This window comes from Maylandia zebra, linkage group LG6 (genome assembly GCF_041146795.1).
Source record: "Maylandia zebra isolate NMK-2024a linkage group LG6, Mzebra_GT3a, whole genome shotgun sequence".
In the NCBI taxonomy this organism is placed as follows: Eukaryota; Metazoa; Chordata; class Actinopteri; order Cichliformes; family Cichlidae; genus Maylandia; species Maylandia zebra.
In genome coordinates this window covers 24,125,620-24,151,149 of record NC_135172.1, presented here as the reverse complement: position 1 = coordinate 24,151,149, position 25,530 = coordinate 24,125,620, and the positions used below count along the sequence as shown (strand labels likewise).

At 40.9% G+C, this 25,530-nt stretch overlaps 1 protein-coding gene across 2 annotated transcripts; it reads right to left on the bottom strand.

The window, feature by feature from the left end:
- Nucleotides 1-1,888: 1,888 nt before the first annotated feature.
- prss12 (serine protease 12) lies at nucleotides 1,889-25,530 on the bottom strand. 2 transcript variants are annotated; one of them, XM_004549530.4, is made up of 13 exons: nucleotides 25,000-25,530; nucleotides 23,726-23,864; nucleotides 22,465-22,637; nucleotides 22,163-22,310; nucleotides 21,353-21,531; nucleotides 20,237-20,378; nucleotides 19,906-20,123; nucleotides 16,582-16,723; nucleotides 10,229-10,434; nucleotides 9,560-9,638; nucleotides 8,867-8,989; nucleotides 5,647-5,942; nucleotides 1,889-3,180 (listed from the first exon to the last, which is right to left on the bottom strand). In XM_004549530.4, the coding sequence occupies exons 1-13, from the start codon at nucleotides 25,331-25,333 to the stop codon at nucleotides 2,858-2,860; spliced, it is 2,502 nt and encodes an 833-aa protein (XP_004549587.3). In that variant the 5' UTR covers nucleotides 25,334-25,530; the 3' UTR covers nucleotides 1,889-2,857. The 2 variants fall into 2 exon arrangements, with proteins under 2 accessions (XP_004549587.3, XP_076741010.1); XM_076884895.1 differs by having other exon boundaries at nucleotides 22,163-22,313; nucleotides 25,000-25,529.

Here is a 25,530-nt window from a genome sequence, read left to right as displayed (position 1 = left end):
CATAACATCCAAGCCACGAAACCATAAATGTTGTTGAATGACATTTTGAGAGCTGTTTAAACCTTTGATTCTTACAATGTGTGTGTGTTTACACTCATTATCCACTGTATAAGGGACCAGTGTTTAGCTGCTCCTTTAAACAAACATCAGAGCCGCCAATCACATGGCAATATGGCATGCATTCTTGCACGGAAACAAGTCAAGACAACCTGCTGAAGTTTCACTCAAGCATCACAATTGGGGAGGTGGGATTTAAGTGACTTTGAACATGGTATGGTTGATGGTGCCAGATCAGGCTCGTCAAAGTATTTCAGAAACTGCTGATTAGCATGGATTTTCCCAGTAAACATTTCTAAGGTTTACAGAGAATATTTCAGAAAATATGAAGTAATAGTTGATGCTCGAGGTCATTACTGAGTAGCAGCTCAAATAACAACATTTTTACAAGTAAGGCACGCAGAAGAGCATCAACATGTTGAACCTTGAAACGATGGCAGAAGACCACACCACTCTTGCTAGATAAAAACAGAAAAGTGAGGCTACAGTTCATATGGGTTCACTTGGATAACAGAAAATTGGAAAAAGGATCTAACGAGTCTTGGTATCTGCTGCAACATTCAACGTTAGGGTCAGAATTTGGAGCAGACAAGAAAGTATAAATTCATCCTACCTTCTATTGGTGGTGCAGCATGGTGATGTGGGGGTATGACCACAGTGTATACATCTACTGATTGCTGCTTCCAGCAGGATAACCAACAATGCCACAAAGCTCAGATGATCTTAAACTGGTTTGTTGAACATGCCAATGAGTTCACTGTACTCAAATGGTCTTGATAGTCACATTTGGGATGTGGTGGAACATTAGATACTTATCATGAATGTGCAGCCAACAAATCTGCAGCAACTCTGTGATGCATGACCATGTCAATATGGACCAAAACACTGAGGAATGTTTTTCAGCATCTTGACATGAAGAATTAAAGCATTTCCAAATTCAACACAAGACTAGTTTTATAACTTTGCAATGTCAAATAATGACCACAAGAGGGGGCTGTCAGACTTAGAGCTCTGAAAACTGCACCTCTTTCCCTGCTGATCAACAGGTGACAGCAAATTTAAAATAATGTTAACGTTTAATCCCAATCTTTTGGGATAAATTAAGTATATTTTACCATTTCTTGCAATGTGCCTTTAGGCACAGAAGTGAGCATGAACTTACAGGAGTGTAGTATTCTTTGTTTGTAGATCTTAAAAATTTGCCAAAACTTTGCCAAATTTTTTTTTATTTTAAAATACGAGTGTTCTTGTTGTATGTTGAAAGTAGGAATCTGTCGAGATACTAATTCGTGAGGGAGGCGTATACTTCTGGATACATGAGAAAGCAGGATTAGATACAAAAACCAAAACCCCACCACTACAGTTTGATAGTGTATACTGTCTCATGTGAAAGCAAAGTTGCATTTACTCATGCTGAAAAAGTATGATGAGATACTTGAGTAACCTCAAGTAACCTTTTAATACATTTGGAGAACATAAAGAAACACGAAATGCTGGTTTTGCATTCACAGCAACTTGTACGCCTTTTCTCATAAATCAGGAGTACTGGCTACAGTTCCCGCAAACACTTTGCGACATACCAGTGGCATTGTTTTCCTTTGGGTGTGCATACACATCATCTGACAAGGGGATGCTTGCTTTGACACTTTGCAGTAAAAACAAAACAACCCTGAAAGAGCTCTGTTGTTCCAGCAGCTGTGACCTATGAGATGTGGTGGAAAGACAGGACATGTCGTATAAAATGTAAAAGTGAATGCGTTGGGGTTTTTTTTTACTTCAAAAATAAAATATGAACACTGCACATATGTTGGCATCTAAATTAAAAACACAAACTCAGATTTTTTTTTAATATAAATTTTATCAAAATTTGTGCTTACCCAGAAATGTTGAGACAAAAAACATGGTCATTTATCATTTAACAATAAGGAGGCAGTGGGTGTTTTTTTCTTTTTTCAAGTGTAACAGATTGTCTCCTTTCACTGTTGTTAGAAGCATGACAACCCTCAATTATCTGACCAAGACCTTTGAGTCACTGTGATAGATCAACACTTCAAAAATGCTTGTGCTTTAAATCAGAAGGACTTACGCCCCTTCCTTTTTCTGCATACATCACATAGTGCTAAGTCAAGGACAAATACTGACTGGATAGCAATTGCAAAAGCCTGAGAATTACCAAGACCTGAAATCACACAAAAACGTTACATAAACAAGAATGAAATGAGGTTAAAAATCATATTTCACTTTGACAATATGACTAAAATACTTAACACAGAAGCACTAGATGTCATGCATTAAGTACCAAAAAGGATTTCGTAGTGCAAGTATGCAATATTGTGCTATTACATACTGTTTCAGCATGAGTACATGCACATTTACAGTATGCTTGTTCTAACACAGTGGTCCCTTTTCAACGTTTTAATAGCATATTTCATGACATAAGTTACAAGATATAACTTCATAACGAAAGTGAGCACAGAAAACAGTTTAAAAAACAATAATCAAGGGCTGCATGTGATGCTACATAAACAAAGAGATGCTTAGCTTACAGGATATACCATTTGAAATGAAAACCTCATAAAAATGTTAAATTAGTCAAATAAGTGCTAAAGAATAATTTCCCTTGACAAAAAACAAAATACAATAAAGTCCAACATTGTCTTTATGTCACTAAAGGTCAGATTGTGATATACCTCACAGGATTATTAAGAATGACATTAAGTATTCATAACTGAAATATCCTTTTATGCAAGTAGCTGGCTGAAAATGAATCCTCTTGATTTAGACCGTTGTTTTCAGTTTATTACTTCTTTTTTTCATCGCGTCCAATTACTTTGCGTATCCAGGAGCTAAATGCGGAGACTTTGGTGTAGACACCAGGGGACTGCTGTGTCCTGCAGGCCTGACCCCAGGATGTGACCCCGTAAACAACCCAACCCCCTCCTGGGCGCTCACACACCAATGGACCTCCACTGTCTCCACGGCAACTGTCCACACGCCTTTCTGAGTGGATGCTGCCGGCACAGAGCATGCGGCTTGTGAAGGCTGTGTGAAAATGCTCCTGGCAATGGCGGCGTGGAAACAGAGACAGAGGAGCCTGCTGCAAGGTCTTGGAGTATGAACGGCCTGGAAAAGGAGAGAGCAGAGAACAGCAGGTTTCAAAGGTGCGCCTGAATTTATGCTCCAAAGAAAGAGAACAAGGTTTCAATGGGCAGCAGGAGGAAAAACTGCACTTTCTTCTGCATCTTCGGCAACATCAGCATCTCATGGCTCTCAGACACAGATCCAGCATTTAACTCTGACTGACAGCAGCTGCTACATGCTGTATGATGTGTGGGTTGTGAGATTAAATTTGGGTAGATTGTGTGTGCGATCATGATTGGATTTCAAGGAAAGTGAGGCAAACATACAAAAACGATGTGTTTATGACAATTATTCACAGTGAATTCTCATTTAGTGCCATCATCAAGAATTTCTGTTTATCCCTCAACTTAGATACAAAACATGACCTAGAACACATGACTGCATGTGGTTAGTGCAAAACGTAAATATAAAGTTAGCATGGCTCAACATGATGTTGAGCTGTTAAATGTTTACTCCGTTGAGTAATATTATCACATGGTAGCATGCTGATTTTAAACATTTAGCTCACAGTGCCAGACAGCCTTTAATCCTTGTGGTTATGAAGCAGTGTTTCACACGAGTATCACTTTTGCCAGTCAAGTTTAAATTTCTGAAACTTGACTGGCCAGTATGAAGGGGAACTGGGAGACAAGTCAGTTTCGAGCTTTGTGGCTTTCTTTATTCCACATGGTTCCCACGCTGCGTCTCTTTTTAAAAAAAAAAAAACAGCCTTTTTACACCTATTACAGCATACATAGCCTCCTAAAGGCCAAACAACAAGCAGCAACCCATTTTTGCATTGAAGCAAAAAGAACTGCGACCACAGCAACCCGTGGATTTCTACAATTGTGTCGCTGGGACAAACAACCAAACTAATGGACTGGTTCTTATATACCGCTTTTCTATTCTTCTGAGCACTCAAAGCGCTTCACCCATCCACACCCATTCGCACAAGCACATTTTTCCTAGGTGCTTTCTAACTGACATTCACACACATTCATACTCCGATGAACCTGCTCTACCACCTGAGCTACAGCCACCCCGAGCTCTGCAGCTCAGAGCTCTGGAGTTGTGAGTGGTTTCTTTCTCTGATGCTCTCCAATGCCACATAGTACTGCCAACTATCCAAGGCAGCTTAGGATGGCAGACGTGTAAAATTTGCTTGCGTGTGTGATATCAGAGGGGCACTAACAGCTGTACTGAGCACACATGTCCTCACACCCTCTGAATAGCCTGCATTGCCTCACTTAAATAAGCTAATAAAAACGCTCTTTTCCACAAACATCAATGTTCTATCACATGTACAGTCCACTACTTAGAATCCATGTGTGAAACACGCTCGGATCTTAGGGAGTGTGTGTTCTAGCTTGACCGTGTCCTGTGTTCTTTTGACTCACTGTGATTAATGACATCAGCGTGTAATTTAAAAATCACTAACAGATGTGCATGTGCGCATATGGTCAGGTGTATGGACAGAGACAGAAAATGAAGTCAAACAAGTACAATTTACAGCACTGATGACGGACTCGTCTTTACTTCATCTGGCTTTGCAGGTGACCTTTAAAAACACATTCAATTGAGAATAGAATTTTTCTGCTCTTTGGAGAATCACCCTTAACTGAATACAGAAACAACCCTTTGGGTGCACTTGTTTCCCTTTATCGCCTTACTGCTGAGAGTTGTTTTTTTTTTTAACACTGAGGGGCATCTGGAGGTCTCTGTTAGTTTTTAAATACGTTTTTTTGACAGCAGAAGTAATTGTGACAAACTATTTTCAGTTAACAATTAACATGGAACTGAAAACGTGCAAATGTGAGATTCTATGTTGGCCTTGAGAGGTGAAAAGCACTGCAATGTAAGAAAACACAAGCAAATAGAATAAATATTTGCTTGGTTTTTGTTGTGTTTTATAGAAATAAATAACAAAACCATAAAACAAAATGGAGAGGGAGACAATAACGTGATGGACCAGCTCAAAAAGTGGCAAGCTAACAGCAAACACATATCTACAATATGAAATGAAGCATGTGATTAAAACACACATTGCCTCCATCTTTTTCCTCCCTCATATCTCCCACAGATGAATCCTCCGCTTTTTTGAGTGTTTCAAACTTGGTCTGAAAATCTCATCATTTGGTTTTTGTCACTTCCGCAGCTGGTCCATCATGATATCGCCTCCCCAGAAAAACCCTGTTGTGGTTTAAGAGATTTTTTTTCTACTATTGTGATTTATTCAACTTCTGTTGTGTTTTGTGTGCTGTTGCAGCGTTTTTGTATTTGCTGGTGTTATTTTAAGTTGCAGTGCATTTGACCTCTTGGAATCACTACAATACTGTGGCCCTGTGGCATTAAAGATTTATGAATGAAGATTAAAGGGTATTTTGCATAACGTTGCATAATGTTTTGTGACTTCAGGTTATGCACCCCAGGTTATCCACTCAACACTCAAATACACATACACACCCTCACCTGTGTCGCCCCAGCCGGTAATGTGACAGTTGCTGGCTTGTTTGAGCACTCGCTCTTTCCTCATGGGCAGGCAGGCGGGAAGGACATGACGGCTGAATGACACACACTCTCCCGGCATCTTGTCCACTGCCCCCTGTGACAGATGAACCAGGGCCAGGTCGTAATCATTGCTATGGGTGTGGTAGCTTGGATGGAGCACAATTTGATCGACACCATACTCCTCTTCATATTCCTCAGGGACGAGGGAGTGGTAATCTCCCACTCTAACTTTATACTGCTTGGTGCTGTTTCCATACCTGCAGAGAATTGTAGATATATATGTATATATACATATTATGTATGTATATGTATATCTATCTATCTATCTACACACACACATATATATATATATATATATATATATATATATATATATATATATAGACACAGTAGTTTTATGAGTTATGGTAGAAAGAGCGTAAAATGCATGCATGCACAAAGCTCACAAAGCTGTACAATCCTCTAAAGTGACTGGCTCTGACTTTCAGGTTTCAGTACAAATACACAATGCTATTCTCTCAGCAACATTCACAAAACATCTGAAAAGTATGTTTAAATGTTGGGAGGAACAATCCAGCACAAAATATTCACGCAAAAATCTCATCTATCTCATAAATGCTTGTACTAAGGTCTAAACCAGGGGCAGGCAACTCCAAGCCTCGAGTGCCGGTGTCCTGGAGGTTTTAGATGTGTCCATGATCCATCACAGCTGATTTAAAGGGCTAAATGACTCTCCAGCATTTCTTGAAGTTTTCCAGAGGCCTGGTAATGAACTAATCATTTGATTCAGGTGTGTTAACCCAGGGTGCGATCTAAAACCTGCAGGACACCAGCACTCGAGACCTGGAGTTGCCTACCCCTGGTCTAAACAAACAGAGTATGACTAAAGACAAGAGTGACAGCAAATCTGTCACTCCATCTGTGCAAAGCTGTGATTATCTGACTCATAGCATGACATACCAGCGTTTTTCACACATTCAATTAATTCTTTGGTGTCTGGTGTCTTTGAAATGGAAAGGGAGGGACATAGAAAGGTGCACCAGAGTGCAAAGAAACGGGTAAATGAAGAAGAGTTAAAGATGGAGCCAAGTCTCCGTGTCTCGTTACATATGGTGCAGTCTTTCCGGAAAGATCGTCTGACCTGGGAATGCTACCGGGTCCCTGGCAGAGCAGAGACACTGCTGACGAGCCTTTTGACTACGTAAATCTTCACAAATCTTCACAGTCACAAATACAGCTCACATTGACTATTTACATTAAAAAAGTAAATGAAGTGGCACGAGCAACCAGGCTTCCTGCGCTTAAGGCAAAATCTCCAGATTATGATGGATTTTTCACATATTGCTGCTGCTGCTGAAATCTGTGTGTAATATTATTGTTGGCACACCTGCAGCTGTACAGCTACAAGAAAATAATCGGTTTATGTGTTGGCTGCAATAAGATGAGACCATTTTTCATAAACATACTAAGAGAATCAAACAACATGGTCATGCTACTAAAGGTTGAACAGCTGCACTTATTTCATATTTAAGCCATCTGTACTTGTAGGCAAAATCGAGCGAACATAAGCGAATACACCAAGTTGCTCATCTAATTTCTCTGACCTAAAGGGCCGCATAGTATTACGTTGCTTGTTGCTGTGTGTAACTTTGTGCTTGTTTATGTATCACTCTATTTTGGAGTATACTGGATGAAAGGCGACACCGTGAAGTCGGAAGTCTTCACAGGTCTATGTCCTCTGGCTCGCATACAGCAAATTTCTTTTCATAGCTGTCATAACCGAGGCCAACAGCTTGAGGCATTGAAAACCGATATCAGGGAATTAAGCTGATTGACTATCACTATTGAAGTCCTAAATAGCAGAACTGGGTGGCAGTGGCACCGGTGAGACCTGCAGGGCATTTATGGCCTGTAGGTCACACCATAAATGCACAAAGACTCGCAAAGGTTAAACAGCGAGCGCAACACAAAACAGCACAAAAGACTTTCACACCTCTGATGACTTTCACAATGAAAAGTGCCTTCAGGTGACTGCAGTTTAGACTTCATGAAATACAGATAAGCCTTAAAATTGCAGTGAAAACACGTCAAGAAGCTGTACTGTTCAAGGAATAGGCTAATAATGAGATGCTAATATTAGATAAACTTGGCTCTCATTCATCAGTCTTCCATGTTAGCCCCACCTCACAAGTTAAAAGGTGAGTTCCTTTAGGCTGTTTCTTAAGTAGCTCTGGCCCTCTGAATCAATAAAACGGCAGCCACACGAAAACTATGAGAAACGTTCTCTTGCAGCGCAAGAACAATTAAAGCATTATGTTTGAGGATAACTGTCGAAGGTTCCACAAGGCTTACAATGCAGCTTTTGAGCAAGTATAACAGTCGTCAGTTTAATCTTACCCTGGTGATTAACTAATCACCAAGTAATCACTACTACCTAAATCTACCTCCTGTAAGAAAGTATAGTTAATTTGGAGCACTTCCTGTGTATCGTTTCGAAGTAGCTGAAAGTAGCACTTTCACAGAGGAGAGGAGTTCTTGCATATACAGCCTCTGACAGCTAAAGTGGTCTGGAAATGGCTCAGGAAACGGCACTGGGAAAGATTTAGTGAAAGACTTCTTCCTCTCTGAAATGTGGAAACACTTGGATTTATAGTCATGGACCTTCTGGGGTCTTTACGGGGCTGTGGTTCTCCCACTAAACCCCACCACTGGAACTAAAACCCAGTAACAACCAAAATATATTATCAGTAAAATAAAGCCTGACAATCCAACATGTACTGTGTAAACATTTAATGTGGACTATTTGTTTTTCCACTGCCTTCTCTACTGTATGCGTTAGGTGATAGATGTTCGGTTTGTGGCATCATGTGGAGGCCTCTAGTCCAGATGAAGTTGAGTTGAAGCAATTGCCTTTCTTCCTGCCACCTGCACCATAACCACAGCCAAACCAGCACTGAATAATGCTCAAATGTTCAGTTCTCAGCCCTTCATCAGTCTTGTGCATGCGCACACATTGTCGAGCTGCTTTGGGATGAATTCAAATATCCTACTTTATGCAAAACACTTTTAAGACTTAGCAAAATATGTGTAAGCACAATCCACATTTCCACTTCAAAAGTCTAATATGTGCGATATGAAAAAAGCCAGTGTATTTGTGTAATAGCGGATGTGTGTTTTTGACCTTTTGAAGCAGTGTGCCGAAGTGAGGACCCAACAGGTGTCAATGAGAGTTGCTCCACAAACCAACCTCCCATCTACTCGAGATCCTCGCAAACGGATAGCAGCCTGCCATGGCCAGCCACCCCTACAAAGAAAACAGCCAAAGAACTTTAAATTGTATCTTTAGGCACTTTCTTACTAGCAGCTTGTGACAGAAACATCAAATAAACACACACTTTGTATAACTTAAAGGTAAAATTGTATTTTTACAAAAAACAAAGAACTATTGGCTGAAAACGTGGCACATCTTGGCACGGTGTGTGCTCTTAAACAAATTAAGAATACTAGACAAGTGCAGGAAGTTCACCATTAATGAAGGGTGGGATCATCTTAATAGATTATAGAACCAAAAGGCAGCTGACATCCAAAAAAGAGAGGTAGATTTCCCATTTTCTTAGTTAAATAAAATGAAATAAGGGGTGGCTCAATACTGTTTCACAGTGTTGTGTATGGACCTGCTTTGTTTTAAAACATGCGTCCCCACACAATGTATCTTGATGTTTGTCTGCACACACAGTTTTCTTTGCCTATAGCCCTCAGATCAGCTGTTTTCTATCTAAGGTTTGCTTGAAAATGTGGCCATTATTCTTTATTCTAGATCTCTGACAGGATTTTTCCATGCTGGTATTAATCCCTGCTCTCCCTGCCAACTTACCTCAGAGAGTTTTCTCCTCCTATGATTCTCCTCTGGCGAGTGTGTATGAGCCGCAGACCGCAAATTGAGTCCACAGGATCTGACAGAGACAAAAGAGGGACCAGTGGTTGTGTATATTTGAGAGCCTGTGGGAGGGTGATGATTGCTAAACCATACATCTCAGCTCCAGTGTTGGTTTTATTAAATGTTTAGTCTGGTCAGAAGCATAATTCTTCTTTTCCTACTATAATATGAACCTGAATTCAATTAATAAATAAATAAAGTGATTCCTTTCACTGTTTGTCTATGTGATGTCCAAAACTACATGCAAAACGAGACAAAATACAGTCCTGCATTGGTTATGTGAGAAATGGTAGCATCAGAACATGTGCAGGTAATGGAGAGCATTTTGTGCGTCTGCCCTGACGTGTCACTGACAGGATGAAGCAATAATACTGTAAAACTCTCCATTTTACCATCTGGATACACACAGTCATCGAAGTCCCACACTTTCTGCTTAAACTCTTACGCTGGTCCTTTCTTCAGCCATTTATATCTTTTGAGTTTTCGGGTGTGTATAACATTTTGGACGTGTTTGCTAAACACAGTATAGTTTCCAGATGAATAATAGAAGCTCTATTTGTTTTCAGCGTTATAAAGTGAAAACCAGGTCCTGACTAACTGACTGACCTTTCACCACTTTGTAGCTGGGCTGCGGAGCTCCGTAGTCGCATATGACCCCAGCGTCCTCGCTGTGGCGGCAGTTGTGTGTTCCTGGAACCTCTTTGATACAATCAGCTAAAGAAAGCTCTTCACCAGTGCACTTCACATTGTCCACGTGGATGGGCCCCGTCCCTTCACCGAAGTATGCCATCACGCGGGCCTTTGCCACGCCACTTGAGAGGACAGACGTATACGCATTTCACTACATCGCTTTCTCAGTTATAGAAAACAAACACAAGAACAGGCAGAACTGTCCAAAAAGTAACACATTCTGAGAAACACACGTTCTTTATGATCAGAGGGGAAAAAAAGATCTGTGGCACAAATTAAGTAAAAAAGTAAGTCTTAGTAAAAATATTTAGATAACGTGGGAGATCTGATGGTAGTTCCGAAGAAGAGTTAGTGCCCACCATCAGTGGACCTGACAGATATAAAGTTCTATTATGGCCACAGCAATTTAAAATATATTGATGTAAAATAAAAGAATTATACTAAATATGGAACTGCACTGGAGCTCTGCACTTGTTTTTGCACAAGCAGCAACAATGGAAAACTCTGACAATGACCTTCTGTTGGTATTTGACATGGAGCAAAGTCTGTTGTGTAGCATTCTAAGGAAAATTTGAATGTGCGGCGCATGCAGAACAGACGTCTTTTGTTTATCTTTCAGCTGTAACAAGTCAGACAAACTGACTGACGTGAGTGATGAGGCTTTTTTCAAAATTCCATTTACAAATGTCTTTAAATAAGAGTTGAACATTATTTGTTGTTACATAGACCTGTTTAGGTGCGTAAGTGAAGGCGGTGACAACAAATTGGTTTAGATGTTAACATTTGACCTTCTCAGAATGTGACGCAAACTAGGTTGACAAAGGATAGCAAAACTTTGCACCATTATCTCACCCCTGACTTAAATTAGCAAAGAACTAACACACACTGGCCTGTAGGATGAACTTGTGTAGGTACAGACTGTAACTGTGAATTTAATTAAGACTGATAGATAACAGAAAGAGAAGGTCTTATGTTGCATCCCTGGAGTATGTTGGGTGACAGGTCTCGTTATCCACTGGGAACCTTGTGTCTCTTACTTACTCATCTAATGTTGTATCTGTGTGTTCAATAGCTCCCTAGACAATGTATGTAGAAAGTGACCCTCCGAGTTGCTTGGAGCAACGCCTAAAGACTGACATCATGCTGGCTTGGTGTATCTCCGAGGCAACCCGCGGTTAACGTACAACAACAGTTAAAAAAAAGAGCTGCTTTGGCTATAAACCACTCAAGTTGGAAAGGAGGGCCAAGTGTTTTCTCAGGCATCATATTTCATGTGCTTCCATTAATATTCCTTGCGTTCAGCCCCATTGTAAATATACCCATTAGCTAAAGAACATTTTTTTCTCTGTTTATTTTATTGGAAGTGAAGCTCTTGATATTAGGACAATCTTTGTTAGCAAGTACTCTGCAAGATAAGCAGAGTTGTTGACAAGAACCATGCCTCTGCCACAAGACTTCCGCATTTGTGCATGACATAGCTGTGGAAAAAACCATCCATATATCCATCTTTTCTGCTCATCCAATTCAGGTTTGTTGGAGTCTGGAGCCTATCCCAGCTGCCATAGAGTGGGAGGCGGGGTAATCTGTATAGTTGTGTACATATACATATATGTGTATATTTTTTATCACCACCAGAGCAACCTGCAACCCTTGCAGACCATTCACTACATCCCGTATGAGACAGAATGATAATTGCCTTTAACACACTTTCCACTAGCTCTCTAACATTTATGCATTCCAGATGTGGCTTTCATCTGCAAACAGATGTGTCACAGAAAACTTGGTGACTTAAGGCATGAATATCTTTGCTGAGGAGTGATGAGAAAGGAAATAAGACAGTTTGTTATAGTAAAGTTTTCCCTTGTCATCTCATTGTCATTGTTCTTGAAAACAAAAAGGCGTCTCAGAAGAAAATGAAAAGGAGGCCTCTGGACAAGTGCCAGGAAACATATCCGATACTTGAAATGTGACTTTTGCATCATTAGCCTGTGTTTTAAATCGAATGTTTATTTTTGTAAAGGTAACAGAAAGGTCACCATGAAAAGCTCATACCAAAACATCTTAACAACTACAATCAAAGAAAGAAAATTAATAAATAATGAAACGCAGTCATTTTTTATGATTTATAATCCACTGTAGCTTTTTTTTTTAAAAACTGTAAATAAACTTGAGCATTTCAGACGTGTGATGAAGGCAACATGGAAGCAGGTAAGGATTGTGAGATGAAGAAATGGGGTGATGGATTTTGCAAACCGAGTAGATTCAGTCTGGATTCACTTACAGTTTTTTCTGATTGCTTAAGCACATTTTTTGTAACTATTGGCTAATTTTGCAAAACTCTTCACACAAATAAGAAAACCTGTCACCCAATCATCAAAACATTGTAGTTCTCTTGCAAAAGTGAACACAGCTAGACTAACTCTTCACACCTTCGTAAAAGTGGTGTTTCCGTATCAAACAGTACACACAAGCCATCATCTACTAAGCACACAATGCGCCAACTGCACACTGATGGTATGAATACAAAACACATCTGGCTTTTGCTTTCTCTGTGCACAAGGTAGGCTATGTCAGTTTGAGCTCATACTTCTGTCATAGATCCATAAGCATAGAGGGATCCAAACTTCAAGTACTGGTGTTTATTCAAACACATCAAAACAAACACAAGTGTTCATTTCCAAGTATAGGATTATTTGCAATCGCCATAATGACTATATGGGTTACTTGGTCTGCAGTGAACATGCTTCCTCTGCCCCCAGCATCTGGTCATCTAGCAATTCTGTAAAGTAACAATTTCAGTATTTTTACATCAGTGGTATTGGTGTGTTTCTCATTGGCATATGGCAGTGCTACAAATCTTTGTGCGAAGTGACTGTACTAACCGATTCTCATTTCAAGATGTCCCTATGGTACTTGCTACAGTGTAGCGGCTCGAGTTAGGCTGGACCCGTTGGCCAGCTACCCTCAGGGTCATTCCACGGTTGATTACATGGTCCACTATTGTAGCTCTGATGTCATCAGTAATTCTATTTCTTACTCTTCCTACCCTTCCTCTCCCCCCTCCTCATTTTCCTCTCCCCCCTCCTCATTTTCCTCTTGCTCCTCCTTGTCCTTGTCGTCCTCTTCATCCTACTTCTTCACCTCCACGTCCTCTTCCTCGGCCTCCTCTTCTTCTCACTCTTTCTGCTCCCTCCATTGTACTCCGCACACACAGCTTACCTGTATTACAGTTTTTCTCAAATGTTAAAACACAAAAGCCAATCCTGTAACCCAAATGACCAGTAGTCTAAACACATTTACTAAATGTAGCCACCATATTCCAGTACCATAAACACATGTCACATGAAGACACAATTCACAAAACACAACCCTCTGTACTCATAAATCTAAACACATTTTTCCTTGCTAAAACACATGTTGCAAAACAACTCTGCTCATATCCTCAAATGAAAGCCCATGTGATGCAAAATGCTTGCCACAGTCACCAATCTTTGAACACAGGGAACACACCTGGCGTCATTCACTACACACAATGACTCAAAATTGAAGACACTTGTTGCTAATGCTGTACCCACATGTAAAAGCAAGTTCAGAGTGCACAGTATGCTGAAGGTTCCAAACAAACACAATGGATGAAGGCAGAGTCAGGGGAAGAGGAATTTGATGCAGAGGAGGGAGAAGAGCTGGCCCTGGAAGAAGAGGAGCAGGCCAATGAGGAAGAGGAGTTCAAATGAGAGGAGGAAGAGGAGCGACCAACGAGGAAGAGGAGAAGGCCAACATGGGAGAGGAGAAGGTCCAGGAGGGAGAGCAAGACAACCTCGCACCATCATTACGAACGAGATGCGAGCAACAGCTCAGCGACATGATGCCGCACAGTGATTGTGGTGTGTGTGTGGTGTGAATAACGTAAATAAAAAAACTTCACACCCTGTTCATGTTTTCAAGATTACTGTTGTGTGCAATAGATTCTGTTTTTGCATTGAGTTGTGTTACAGTAGTGTACGTACATGCAGGATTTTCTATAGATTTATACTACTCATATGAAACTCACAAATCTAAATGCCTAATCCTCTGCAGAGATCTACGACGATCCGTTACTGTATAGCTTCTAAAATATGCATTGGCAGTTATGAAACAAAGAACCTTCTCACAAATTGAGCATTGTGTTTTCAATTGTTTTGCTGTAGTGTGTAATGCTGTGTATAGTGTTTACAGTTTTGACAGCTTCGAGCTGCTCTCTTGGTGTGGGAGTTTGAGTTTTGCAGTGGGAAGGTGTGGTTGTGTTTATGTAGCTTTAGAGAAGGGTGTTGTGTTTGGACATTGGGGGACCTGGTGGTAACGTTTGTGAAATGTGTTTTAGCATTTGAGAAAAACTGTATAGTGCTTAGGCAGATTGCAAAGTGAACGAATTATCTAAGAAAGTTTTGACATGTGAAAGTGTGCCAGACAGTTGGCAAATTAGTGTTAATGATAGCCATACATGTGTATACTTTTGCTAGGAGTGTGTTGGAAATTTGGTAATTGAGTGTAAGCAGTGAATTGTGCCTACAGTTTTGCAAAGTGTGTGTTACAAAATTGCAAACTGAGTGCAAAGCAGTTTTTGTGCTTTTAGTTTTGCAAACTCAGTGAGTGGTTTTGCTATAAGTCTGAATAGTTTTAGAGATTGTGCTACAGGAATCACAGTTAGGGTTTAAGCATTCAGAAAAAACTGTAAGTGAGTATAATGTACGAGGAGATCACATTGCATTTCTACAACTTTCAGCTAAGCTTTTCTCAAACACTTCACAGTACCTCTGTTTCAGTGATGCTGATCCTGTCCATAAGTGCTTGCACTTTTTTCTTTTTACAGTTTTTTCTGAATGCTTAAACACTAACTGTGATTCCTGTAGCACAATCTCTAAAACTATTCAGACTTATAGCAAAACCACTCACTGAGTTTGCAAAACTAAAAGCACAAAAACTGCTTTGCACTCAGTTTGCAATTTTGTAACACACACTTTGCAAAACTGTAGGCACAATTCACTGCTTACACTCAATTACCAAATTTCCAACACACTCCTAGCAAAAGTATACACATGTATGGCTATCATTAACACTAATTTGCCAACTGTCTGGCACACTTTCACATGTGAAAACTTTTTTAGATAATTCGTTCACTTTGCAATCTGCCTAAGCACTATAATACAGGTAAGCTGTGTGTGCGGAGTACAATGGAGGGAGCAGAAAGAGTGAGAAGAAGAGGAGGCCGAGGAAGAGGACGTGGAGGTGAAGAAGTAGGATGAAGAGGACGACAAGGACAAGGAGGAGCAAGAGGAAGATGAGGAGGGGGGAGAGGAAAATGAGGAGGGGGGAGAGGAAAATGAGGAGGGGGGAGAGGAAGGGTAGGAAGAGTAAGAAATAGAATTACTGATGACATCAGAGCTACAATAGTGGACCATGTAATCAACCGTGGAGTGACCCTGAGGGTAGCTGGCCAACGGGTCCAGCCTAACTCGAGCCGCTACACTGTAGCAAGTACCATAAGGACATCTTGAAATGAGAATCGGTTAGTACAGTCACTTTGCACAAAGATTTGTAGCACTGCCATATGCCAATGAGAAACACACCAATACCATTGATGTAAAAATACTGAAATTGTTACTTTACAGAATTGCTAGATGACCAGATGCTGGGGGCAGAGGAAGCATGTTCACTGCAGACCAAGTAACCCATATAGTCATTATGGCGATTGCAAATAATCCTATACTTGGAAATAACCACTTGTGTTTGTTTTGATGTGTTTGAATAAACACCAGTACTTGAAGTTTGGATCCCTCTATGCTTATGGATCTATGACAGAAGTATGAGCTCAAACTGACATAGCCTACCTTGTGCACAGAGAAAGCAAAAGCCAGATGTGTTTTGTATTCATACCATCAGTGTGCAGTTGGCGCATTGTGTGCTTAGTAGATGATGGCTTGTGTGTACTGTTTGATACGGAAACACCATTTTTACGAAGGTGTGAAGAGTTAATCTAGCTGTGTTTGCTTTTGCAAGAGAACTACAATGTTTTGATAATTGGGTGACAGGTTTTCTTATTTGTGTGAAGAGTTTTGCAAAATTAGCCAATAGTTACAAAAAATGTGCTTAAGCAATCAGAAAAAACTGTAACCAGTTTTATTATTTTCTGACATACTGTCAATCAAAGGATTGGTTGGGACATAATGAGCTAGTGAATCAATGCTGTGTGTGTGTGTGTGTGTGAAATTAGCCGATTCCAACTTAAATACCTATATCCCAACTGCCTGCAGACAACCTCAGCATCATGATCAGTCCATCCATCATCACAGACAGTCCCCCACTGACCGGACAGATAGAGCTCGACACGCCCTTCTCTAGGGCTCTCTCCTCCTACTAGTCTCACTGGTACACCTGAAGAACACATACACACACAACAGTTTAGGCTGACAGTGCATGAAGATCACATGCTGGCTCAGTTGATTGAAGATGTCTAACACCCAGAGTCTTGAAATGTTCAAAGAAGCAAACATTCCTCTAACAAACCTGATCTGTCTAGTGAATAGAAGCATGTGTGTACATGCCCTCTACAAATAAAGTAGCTGGAACACCTGTCTATGTTCTTGCACGAAAACACAGTCTGTGTGTGTGTAGTTGTGTGTGTGTGGTTGTTTATCTTTATCTTTATTGGCTCTCATCTCATTTTTTCACACGCACACACTTTCTCTTGTTCTTTCTTTCAAGTGTTCGCTCACACTGTTAATCAAATCAGTATAAGCTCTACATTGATCTAATAGTTGTGAGCATACAGATGCCCCAAAATGCACACACAAACGCACACACTCACACCAAACACATTTAAGTGTATACTAATGTCTTTCCCGTCTGTAGACATTTTCAGGATCAGTTTACATTCTTTCTAAGTTTCAGCTCAATCTGATTTTTTTTGTTTTGCCACTGAATCAACATACCTAGATCGAAAGAAGAAAGATTTCCTCATGGAATTTTCTTTCTTTGCGTCCTTCTTTGTTTCTTTAAGAGATCATTTCAGAGATATCATTTTTTTGTGCTTCGTAGTCTAAACATTCCTAAGCAGGGAACCTCAGTATAAAATGATTCTGGCTCTATTACAGTAAATGAAATACCAAAATTTTCTTAATGACTGTGCTTTTGGGACATAGGACATTTAGAAGGGTGAGATTTAGGGGAGGGAGAATTAATTGTGGGAATGTTTACATCTTAGTTGGTGTTGGCAATTATGGAAATGTTTGTCCATCCTTAGAAACACAAACAGTTCTTCCTGTCTTAACACACACACACACACAAACACACACAGAATTGTGTTTAATCAACTAGTGAACATTACCTATATAATTTTCTTCAGATTACCCCAGTTTTAATCATAACCTGTATCAAGTGCCAACATTAACATAAAAGGCTTTAGTGTAGATTTTAATGATTTACATCAGTGAGCTCTGTTCAGGAGGGAAGGTCTTTTCAATGTGACTATGTGGAGCCATATTTATATCCCCTCAGCATGAGTAATAAAAGTAAAGATATGCACACACGCTACATTACTGCTCTGACACGGCCTTAATGTGATGATCTATCACAACAGAGAGTTAAAGTGAAAGGCTGAGTGCCTGGTTTATCCTGCCTGGCTAGTTACTTTTTTCCCTTTTCCAAAAACAACACAGCCTGATCTGTCTTTGGCATGCCGAGGGATGAAGTGGGGTTTTGCTCACACATGTAAACACTCAAACGCAAACACGTAATCAGACGCGCATACAAATGCTCCACAGTAATAACAGAATTCTTGAGTTGCATTTTTGTGGGGTAAGAGCGTCCCTGAGGCTATTGCCAAACAATGTAAGCCATCTAAACCCACCAAATTAAGCAGCCATTTCATTTTGTATGCGCTCTCTCTACACAAACTTCAAACCTGCCCTCACTCAGGATGTAAAAAACACAGTGTTTTCTGTGTCATGGGCTAGACTTATTAGACTTGTGCACGCGACATTTGCAGAATGATCTGAAACCTGAGACATCTGAGCCATACAGAGATGTATGAAACTTTACCCGCCAGCATCTCTTACCCTTGCAGAACTTTATTGCTGTCTGGAAGCTATAGACATAGATCTTGTGTTATGCGATAGGTTGGCCATACTAGTGCACTGGTGCCTGGCAGATGTGATTGTACCATCAGGACTTATAGGTAAAGGGTCTGTAGTGGAGTCATTTGATCATGATGACTTTACCATGATGCCAAGTTATTAAGGCTGGAAAAACCAACTGACAGCTGTGCTTACTAGAGTTAGCATGGCTTATATCATCCTCTCCCTGTGTCTCTTGAAAAAGGCTGACTTTGTTTTTCTACACACGATGAGGTTTAATTGCCTGCAGGTTGCGGCAGACATGTCAGGAACAGATTTCAGATCAGCTTGCCCTTCCATTATCTGTTTTTATGAAAGGAAAGGCAAATTACAAAGACGTTTTAATCATTTGGCTAAACCCACCAAATTAAACAGCCATTTCTCCCTGATTATAAAGTTGGCCTACAAGTGGAAAGCCAGGATACAAGAGTCCTTCATAATTTGTATTTTTGTTACTAAGAGTAATAATTTTGTGTATTTATTAGTCTCCCTTGTTACATTTGCTTAGCCCACTAATCCTAAAAGGATCTATCAGAATATCTCATGCAGATTATATCTGCCAGGCCCACTGATGGTGGCATCAGTGGGCCTGGCATATATAAAGTAATATTGTTGTAACAGCAATTTAAAATACATTTATGTAAAATGAAAGAATTATACTAAATATAGTTCCATATTTAGTATAATTCTTTATGTGTGTTTTCTGCACTTTGTTTTTCTGTAAACAGCAACAATGGAAAACTGGCAATGACCTTCTGTTCAGTATTTGAAATGAAGCAAAGCCTGTTGTGTAATTCTAAGGAAATTTTGAATGCGTGGTGCATGCCCAACAGACCAGATTTATTATCTTTGATGGTGATCTTTCAGCTGTAATAGGTCCGAATACCTGACTGACACACAAGTGACATTCTGCTGATGAATGGAAACTAAATTCATTTCTTGGAAAGTACAACAGTTTGATTGACTCCTGGGGAATCCCATTTATGCAATGAGGCGATCTCTACTGGGCCAAGGCCAACCAAACATGAGAGGGGGAAAAACAAAATCCACTGATCAGCAATACTGAAAGTCTTAATATAGACTAAAATCAGTAAAACTGGAGAGCATTAAAATATCATAAGGGGATGTAAAAATACACTTCTTTCTTATGATGAACTACGAGCCCTGAATTATATTTCTGAAAAAACAGTATGAATGTAAATGTGTGCATAACAACCTCTTTTCCTAAAACATTATCCAGAAAGATTTAGAGATTATGCATGCCTGCACGCCCAATATATGTCCTATGTTGTTATAATAATCCAGCCTAAAGCTTCAACTAGCACTATGCTTCAAAAAAAAACTGTGCCATATATATATAGTCACATACAAGTTGCAGTATACATAACCACATACAAAACCATGCATCTCTCCCATATATAACCTTTTAATGTATTCTCTTACTGATTGGAAGACCCTCTCCATTGTGCTCAGGGTTGCATGCAATGTTAACATCTTCCTGGTGTGTACAGTCGTGGTGCAGCCACTCCCTCCTGTTGCACAGCAATAAACTAGGTTCTTTCCCCGTGCAGCTCACATCATCCAACAGAATAGGACCTAAGCCCACCCCAAAGCGTGGAACTGGAGTATCTGGCACTCCAGGAGAGAGAGTCTCTCCGAACCTGCACATGCAGACACACATCCGCAATCAAACAAACATGTTTAAGTTATTTATGAGCAATGATTTGGAATAAATACAAAGGTGTGTGAACGGGTGGGAAATACTTTACATTACCTGTAGCCAAGCTGTCGGCACACCACTTGCGTGTTTGAGTTTGTCCAGCCGTCGTCACACACCGTTCCCCACTGACCACGGTAGAAGATTTCTAGACGTCCCTCGTGGCTGCCGGCACCCCCAACCAACCTAATAGTACCATCTGGAGAGAAAGTGAGAGAGTGATTGGGGATAAACGGGTCGAGAGAAAGAGAAATCTCCTTTTGAATGTGAATAAATTTCTTCTAGATTTCTTCCAAAAGTCACATATTTTACTTTTATCGTTTTTTTAAGTTTTGCAGGAAATAACGGAGCACAGCAAAGCTATTAACTGCACTGTAAACGTTCAGAGTGTAATTACTGATGTTGTAATGAACAAAAAAGCTCTGGTCAATCCTGTCTGAACCAAATGCACCAAGATGTAATTTACCAAAGGTCAGCCTAAGGATTTATTGGTAAGAATTTAAAGTATCATGTCACATTTGACCTTTGACCACTCCTTCAAGGTCAAAAGACTGACTAGATATGAAGGTCAAAGAGTTAATAATGCTATATAGCACTTTTTAAAACTGTTTCTTACTGCCGCTGTAATGACAAAATATACACATATAGCGAATGATATAGTAAGATTACAAAAATCACAATATTTTATTATGACTTTCTCATGTAACTGACAGTAACAGGTTATAATTCTTTAAATACATAACAATTGGAATACATATACAATGGATCTGAAAAAGTTTCTTTTTATGGGGGGGGGGAACAAAAATCAAAATTATGTCAAGGATATTAAAATGAGTTTCCACAGGGCACTAAAACAGGCCAATTGTTTTTACTACAGACCTCTTCTACTCCCGTAAAGGTAAATACAATCCAGAGGCTGAGCTGCCTTGGTGAAGGTTTGCGCTCTCAGAGTGCTTCTTGTTGTTAATGTTATCAGTTACACCTGTGCTTGATACGTCAAAAATGTGGGAAGAGAGAGCAACAAAAGCAAAAAGCAAAATCTTTAAGGGTCATGGGAACTTCCTGATGTTTCCGGTATAAGGTGAGAAGCTTTGATTTCTATATATATAAACATGTCTGTGTGTATCCCACTTTGATGTCTTTGCTCCTAACAATGATTATTTGGTGATCTACCTGTAAGAGGATTGCAGGAGACCCCTGCATCTTCAGAGTGCAGACAGTTGTGTTCTCCCCATGCACTTTTTGGACATTGCTCCAGAGTGAGCTCATTGCCTGTGCAACGCACCTCGTCCAACCACAAGCGGCCTGAACCCTTGCCAAAATGTGCCTGGCCCCATGCCCTTGCAACGCCACTACAAAGAAAAGGAAAGATGCAGAATTCTAAGACATTTTGGCTCTAGTAATACTAATGCAAAACACATGTGCTCATTGGACATGACGTACAAAATGCAGCGCATACAATACCGTATCCTTTTCTCCTTTAATTTAGAGGATTTACAGAGTGAGCACATTATATGTCATTTTTAATATCGGGACACTACTTGTCACGCACATCCCTGCAAATGTAAACATTGCGATGTATTTGCTCCCTGTATAGCGCTGCTAAATATGCATATCTCTGTGGTGCTAGAATTCTAGCAGGAACAATGAGCCTGATTCACTGTCTGACCCCCAGATGTTCTTTACTGCTTGCTCCTCTTTCTCTGTGTCTGAATAGAAAGAATACTTGTCATACTTTTGGAGACAGAGGGAGAGAAAGACGGAGGGATACCCGCACAAACTCATCTCCAGCTGCCTTCTGTATCTTTCTGCCACACATTTTTTTCTCACTTCTGTCACACCGGCAGTGTATTTCCTTTATGCTAATTTGAATATGAACATTTGTATCATTGTGTGTGTTTGTGCGTGTGTGTGTGTGTGTGTGTGTGTGTGTGTGTGTGTGTGTGTGTGTGTGTGTGTGTGTGTGTGTCAATACGACTTAACCTCAGCCCCAGCTGTCGACACACCACCTCTGCATCACTGTCATCCCATTGGTCATCGCAGATGGAACCCCACTCCCCGGCATGGAGGACCTCAACCCTGCCCTCTGACTTTGACCGGCCTCCCACCAGCCTTATGGGAAGGGACACACCTGCTGAAGTGTGAGCAAGCAAAAAGCACACAGTATGCTGCTTTTTTATTTGTATATTTTTAAAGTATATATTTATTGAAATTTGTAGTTTGTAAGATCATTTGATTTCTTTCAACTTATTCTCACAAACCTCCCATGGCAGATCTATAATTACCTGGCTGCTGGTTGCAGGTAACAGCTGCAACCAGAGAACACTCCTCGCCATTCCAGGTTGCCTTGGGACACTGGAGCAGGTCTGGCTCTTTGCCTTGGCAATGGACTGCCGTCCAGTGGAGCTTGGCTGTGCCTGGACGGAACAGAGGAACTGCTCGAGCGCGACCTGAAAATCTGGAAGAACATCAAAAGGGAAACATGTTAGTTATAGTAATTTGAAAAGCTTTTTAATATTCCAGCTGACACTAACCCATCCACCCCTCCATCCGTTTTCATAATTATGGTCACGGGTTGACTGGAGACTATTCCGACTCACACTTGGCCAGAAACAGTCCATAACAGGGCTACTACACTCTCACATCCTCTCTGCGGCCAATTTAGAAGGAGTCATTAACCTAACATGTCTTTTGAATGTTAAAGGAAACCAGATAACCTGGAAGTAGGTACAGGGAAAACATGCAAGCTCCACACAGCACCATCATGCCACCTGACACTGATCCAAATCTCATTTAATAACAAGAGTTACAAATTACAAGCAGGCAGCTTTATTAACCTGCTAGCAGTAAGCTTGAGCTGTCTGCACATGCATAATCTGTTGCTCTGGGCCAATGCCGTTAGTAGTCCTTACACCCAACAGCTTTCAATAATTAAGCATGTGAAAGTCATCACCAAGCACTCCAAATGACATATGCCTGACATTTGCCCTTCTTCCTTTCTGCTGTGGACTTTCATTGACTCCTGTGTGAGTACAAACACACGCGGGCAAGTGTTCGTATCAGAACGTGTGCCAGCGCTGGTGTTAGTGACAGCATGTGCAATAAGTCAAAGAGTTTCTCTGTTCTCCAGGGAGAGCAGGACAGTTTCTCAACTGACTATGGACTGTGCTGTTATATACAATCTGACTACAGGCTCCCTTGAGAAGCATGACAACATCTCATAATCAAGTCCACGAGACACAGTAAGAGGCACATGTGAAAAACAGAAACAGAGAACGGACGAGTATGCGAGAAACAACGTAAACGGCACGACACTCGAGGTATTTAAGTGCCTCTGGGGAATAGAGGGCTGGAATGTAAGAGTCAAACAAGAAGCGTCGAGCAGAAAAGAGGAGCGTGCCTGAATGAAGCTCTGTTAGCAGTTATGAATTTAACGGCAGATGGTGACAGAACCTGCACCTCTGTCTAAAGACGTATGTGAGAGGGAGGGATAAAATAAATACCGCACATTTAAGCATATGTGTACGTGTTTGTGCTCTCTCTCACCCCTTGCCCAGCTGTCTGCAGACCACTGTAGCATCTTCGTCTCCCCAGTCGTTGCTACAAATGGACCCCCACGTTCCCCCAAGGTACACTTCCACCCTGCCATCTAGCTTGGAGCGGCCACCTTGCAGACGGACAGAGCCTGAGATGGAAAGACGGTTGGAGAAAAGTAGATGTAAAACTGTATGTAATGTGCAAAAGAATCTTTTTGGGGAACACCTGAGTTTAAAGTGTGTGTGGGGGGGGGGGGGGGGGGGGGGGGGGGGGGGCTAAAATTGGCACAAAGTCAGGAGAGAAAAAGAGACACTATGCGAGCTCTAAAACACACATAGATCACCGGCCATGTTTTCATGTTTTCATGTGTGTTTCACCACATCACACAAAAAAATAAGACAGTAATGTCAAAAAGTGAAATATTAAAGAATGCAAACGATATGTCTGATTGTCTATTTTAAATGTCACACCTTTTGATATTATCTATCTGCACAGCCAGTTCCTTCAAAAGTGGAGAGATGTGTTCTTCCTGTGCTGCCCCACAATGCAATTCATGACCTAAATATTTATAACCCATAAGATCAATATGATATAAGAAGAATAAGATAAATATAAGATGATTACAAAATGTGTTTTTCAGATTTGTTATTTGCAGGTATAGTCGTTCAGTGTGTGAGCATGCATCAGGGTAACCTGATTGCTTTACATTGTAAAGTAAGAAGCTTACAGCGAATGCCTGGGTGCACATCCATGCCAACGCACACTCACACAAATTCATGCCCCTAAATATTCATAGGTGCCTGAGCACCCTGTGGCTGTCTTCCATGTGCAATTGTAAACACACTGAATCTGAACACCTGACTTACCGGCATGTAATTGTTAAAACGTTCAATAACTGACACCAAAACTGTAATGTAATACAGCTGCATATGGATTTTTAAAAAAGGAAGAGCTGAAAACACAAATATTTTCATATGAACAATTACATTCACACCCTGGTAAACCAAAGGTATGGTAGGCTTTAATGATTCCATGGGTGGATGCTCTATGACTCAGCTGCACAGTACTGTAAAAACACATGTATCAACAGCTTCTCAGCCCCTATAAAAATGTTCATTCCATTCATGTTGGCCTTTTATCTGCTGTAGCATGTCTTGAATCCTGCTCATCTGGGGATTTCACCTTCTTCTAGGTGTAATATTTGTAGCCACGTTGTACAATTTCGAGGCTGCTAATGCCTATAAAACACAATAAAGCTGCTGCTACTAGGCCTGCGTGTTTACCTTGTTTACAGTCGCAGTACCCCCAGTCTACTCTGCCTCTGTGGTTCCTAAAAAAGCACCAGGGTCGGATTCGGCCGTCCGGGTTGCGACAGTGGTTGTGCTCGCCTATGCCTTTGCCCGGGTACCGTTCGTCGAAGCCGGAGACTTCGGTCCAGTTCATACACCGGGTGCCGGACTCAGTGACGTCTATCGCTCCCCGGTAGAAGCCGTCTTTCCCACGACTCCCGGCACAGTCGGTGAACGGCAGGATGAATGAAGGGACGCTGCTGGCATAACAGCGAGTGCTGATCGCAGCCAAAAGAGCGGCTTTTAAAACAAAAAATGGCACATTCATGTTAGGGCTATGACGGATCCTATCATCAGCTAAGGGTTTCCACGCGTCCAGTCAGCCTCTCGCCCAGCCGTGGGACGAGAGTGAGAACGCTGCGGATCGATGAAACCCCTTTTTCTTTTTTGTATAGGCAAGGCAGTCCTCCAACGAAAATTCAATAACATGGGCTACATGATGGAAGTAATTTTCCTCAGATGACT

Excerpts from the sequence above, each read along its gene's own strand:
- prss12 (XM_076884895.1), bottom strand. The coding sequence starts at position 25,333 with ATGAATGTGCCATTTTTTGTTTTAAAAGCCGCTCTTTTGGCTGCGATC. Across the intron at positions 10,435-16,581 it reads TGCAGGCAGTTGGGATATAG|TGGCGTGGCAAAGGCCCGCG; the intron begins GTATTTAAGTTG and ends TGTCCTCTCAAG. Across the intron at positions 9,639-10,228 it reads CAGCTACAAAGTGGTGAAAG|ATCCTGTGGACTCAATTTGC; the intron begins GTCAGTCAGTTA and ends TGTCTCTGTCAG.